Genomic DNA, 4158 nt, shown 5'->3' on the forward strand with positions numbered 1-4158 from the left:
CACCGGGCCGGCGGGGGGGCGGAGAGGACCCTTTGGCTTATGGACTTACCGGTCAGTGTTAGCGAGGAGATATTGCCCCGGGCAGTGGAGCGTGACTGAGGGACGTGGGGGAAGTCCTTGTATTACCTTCTTCGACCTGACATATCACCACCGTTAGGCTGCAGATTTCCCGTGGCGTCACAAGTCTTTTATGTTCGAACAACCACGTGACACTCATAAAGTAGTCGTGATATGTCTCCGTCACAATGTAATTTAGTGGATAAAATAACGTTTAGGTGACCAAGTACAGACCACTAAATTAACGCTCTTACCTCTATTAAGAGACAAGGTGTAATGGAGTTTCTCCAAAGTTATATAATTCTTTGCTCTGGAACTAACGGTGGATTGCGATCACCTGGTAAACCGATTTAAGTCCGTTCAAAACACTGGAATATTTGATCTGGAAGTATCCATGGTAATCTAGGTGAACGTTACATAGTGGAAGGGAGACACAGCTTCTTGTACCTTGCAGAGTAGACACAATCCAAACAAAAGACTACCTTACATTTTTTGTATACATATGAAATGAGATAGAAAAGGAATAGGTGATCTTAACAATGAATTATAGAGACATAGTGTGCACACTATCACTCTGGCACAACGGCAGTTAAGCCTAGAAGTAACATATGTTTATTAGATTAATATTTCCTTAGTTATTTTAAGCAGCCTGCCGGTAGGACTGGCCCTCCACCAGGATCACAGGGTCCAGGGAGGAGATGGGAATGGCTGGGGGGGAATTGTTACAATGTTTGATCAGATGGAAGATAATGATAAGTCAGCACACTGAATAGTTAGAGTGGAATGCAGACATAGACTTAGAGAGAGATCTAAAGGTGCTTTAAAAATCTTGCAATTTGACAGAAAGACAGTTTTCCATAAGATTTAAAACAGTTTTGGCTGTTTAACATAACTTTAGTTGTGTTCTTCTCTGTGTTTTTCTTATTGGTCTGTAGTTGGCTCAGGTAGATAATAGTGATGTCATATGTCCTGCTTAACAGGAGTGTTAAATTAAGTGGTTATATTACCTGAATAATAAACAATGTAGCTTTCTTTCCTAACTTTAACAGTCCCATAACTCCTATATAAATCACATTTGGCTTCCTTACCTGGAGTTTATTACCTTATAAGGGTTGTAACTTGTGTATTTCAACTCACTGAAATAAGATAATAAGTGAGTATGTTTATTGTGTCATATTTACTTCCTTATTAGTCATGTAATAAAGCTCAATATCTCTTTGTGAATTTAATTGTGCAATATTGAAAATAAAACAACAAAACAGTTAGTCATGTAATTGTCATGGAATGTATTTTGCAATATGTGTTTTCCAGCAGAAAGAGACTTCTAAGCTCATTTTATTTTGTGTATTTGACCATTTGAAGGGACTCACTCCACACGGTGAGTGACATCTCTGTGTCAAAGTTTCCAGAGGGATAGGTGATGATGCGGCACAGGTATTTCCCCTCATCTGAGACCTCGGTGCTCATGATGACCAGAGACGAGTCCACGGTGGGTTCACTGCTTTGAAAGCGCACGCGTTGAGACCACGCTCCAAACGCTGCAGAGGGAAAGAAAAGAGGGAGAGAGACAGAAAGTGTTAACTGACCATGGGACACAAATAATTAAGCCCAGCAAGTAGAAAACAGACCCCAGGGTTTCTTTTGTCACTTTCAGTTCCATACACATGCTGCACGTCCTCTTGCAAGAAATTACATTAACATTCTGGGCATTTAGCTCACAGTCTCATCCAGCATGTCTCACACTCACAATGGGTGCAAGATTCAAAAATAAACGGTGCAAAGAGCAGAATCTGTGATATCACAGTCAGTTTCTCATTTTTCAGATTGTGGTGAACACCTGGCTTAAAGCTCTGTTCCACTTATGAGTTGGAAAACCATGAAAGGAGAGTTTCTCACTGAGGAAAGGGGAAGTTCAATCTTAAATCTTTGTTAGCATGATCTAGGCGCCCACCTGTCTGTCCATTAGTGTGGTGTGCAGTGACGATCTGGTCCTTGGTGGCATCTGGCTTCTCCTTGTACCATGTGACCTGCACCACGGTGTCGCCGGGCAACAGTTGGTAGCGGCAGGGAAGGACGGTCTCCCTCTCTGACAAAGAGAGGATGGGTTCTTCTGTAGGAGGATCCACAAAGTCTCCCTGTATCACTGTATGTAAAGGAGGAGAGGGGGGGTGAGTATTAACATCTGAGTGTTCAAGAAACATAAGAGTGAATGACAAATAACTGCTTGTGCAAGTGGATCGTGTCAGTATGAGTTAAATGTTAAATACCTGCTCTTAACAGATCCCTGACCTTTGACCTCCAACCTGAACCTGTAGTTGTTTATAATTGCAATATTTCAAAGAGAAGGTCAGGAAAAAGTCCTAGTTGCTGTCATAAACACTAACTAAACAGTCATTCTGCTAATTTTCCATTTTAAAAGAGATTTGGTATATTCGCGGCAGAAGCTAATGTTACAGAAGTGTGCGTTTCCCACGAAGAATGTGGTCTAGCCATACTTATTTATCTTGGCTGACACTAAAGCCATATGCTTCTTGTCTGTTGCTATTTAGGCTTTGCAGAGTGAATTAAAAAGAAAATGACTCTCATTTTGTTCCAAGCATCTATTTGGTTATAATTGTAGATTTTCTCATATTTCTCTCATATTTCTCTACTGCAAAGGAAGCTACAGTCAGCAGCTTATTCACTTTTGAAATACCAACTGTTGAGATATTTGTATTTGGATTGAGTGTTTCCATTTTTTTAGTTACTTTACACTCCTAATCTACTCCATCGCAGAGGTAAATATTGTCCTCTACTACGTCTGATACCTTTGGTAGTGTTTCAGATTCAGATTAGCAATACAAAATATATAATCAACAAATAAATGATGCAATGGGTCAATTATAACATTTATTAAAAAAATGAAGTAAAATATGTAGTATTTCTACACTGTGGTGATTTATATCAAATCAAATCAAGTTTTATTTATATAGCACATTTTTAATTATACTTAAATTGTACCTAAGTATAAAGACAGCACGCATGGCTACGTTCCAAACTGTTACATGGCTGCTGGCCGTGGCTTCATATATCTAGTTTCTTTATGTTTCAATGTTTCAGTGGCACTGTGTTTTCGCGAGGTACAGTTTCATAGTGTTCTGGCCTTGGGTCAAAAAGGTTTAATGTGTGCAATATGGATCATGTGAAATGAAAATAGAAAATCAGACTCAACGGTTGCATTTCAATATAGGAGGATCACAGGGGGTGGGGAGGGGGGGTTCACAGAGTCCACACAGAGTGAAGACAGAGTGGAGGAAGGAGAGCGAGGACAAGGAGTCTATCAGTTGAAGCAACAGTGAAGATATGTCGCCTAACTAGTTGTTCGAGATAAGCTTTCAATGCAAACTAATAGAGGGTTACCTCAGTGTCTGGACAGAGCGAGACGTTCAAGGCCTCAGGAAATATGCAAGACATGAAAAACAGACGCTGCATGCATTGTGTTTTTCTGCTTTTCTCTCCTCATGTTTTTACGAGACCAAGCACAAGATGTATGGGTAAAAAGGAAGATTGGGTTTGTATCTCTCAGAGGGAAGTTTCTCTTGGCACTCAAATTGAATTCCGAAAAGTTCTGCATATGCAAATAAGTGTAATGTCTGCCTATGCTAAGATAAAACAATGGACAGGTTATTCATTAGAATTGGAATTGGTCACACATGCAGAGCACACAGCACACACAGTGACATTTTGTTCTCTGCTTTCAACTCATCCTAGTACCAGGAGCAGTGGCGTAACAAGGTGCAGATATTGTTTCCCCATCGCCCCAAACATAAGCGCACGCTGATGCGCTCACACACGCACAGACATACACTCTCTCTTGTCCTTTCTCTTTTGAGAGCCGCTCTTGTGCTTTGGTTTGCTTTACATTATAAATGCAAGCTATTACATTTTTTATAATGCTGCCGAACTTGCTGCTGATACAGTACAGTACAGGTTGATTAAACGGTTCGCTCGTCACGCAAGGTATCACATGACATGAAAGCAGGGCCGGTTCTAGACAATTTGATGCCCTATAGGCAAGATTTTATCTGGCGCCCCTCCTCCCTACTAGAATATATAAAGAAT

General features: G+C 40.5%; 1 protein-coding gene across 1 annotated transcript in view; it reads right to left on the reverse strand.

Moving 5' to 3' along the window:
* Positions 1 to 697: 697 nt before the first annotated feature.
* Positions 698 to 4158, reverse strand: part of LOC104945966 (nectin-4-like) — a 5663-nt gene continuing 2202 nt past the window's right edge. Inside the window, exons 2-4 of the mRNA XM_010771706.1 lie at positions 2009 to 2200; positions 1428 to 1595; positions 698 to 765 (exon numbers count right to left, since the gene is read on the reverse strand). Coding sequence (XP_010770008.1) covers positions 698 to 765; positions 1428 to 1595; positions 2009 to 2200 — 428 coding nt within the window. The remainder of the gene's footprint in view (positions 766 to 1427; positions 1596 to 2008; positions 2201 to 4158) is intronic.

This window comes from Notothenia coriiceps, unplaced genomic scaffold (assembly GCF_000735185.1).
Source record: "Notothenia coriiceps isolate Sejong01 unplaced genomic scaffold, NC01 NC01_scaffold00010352, whole genome shotgun sequence".
In the NCBI taxonomy this organism is placed as follows: Eukaryota; Metazoa; Chordata; class Actinopteri; order Perciformes; family Nototheniidae; genus Notothenia; species Notothenia coriiceps.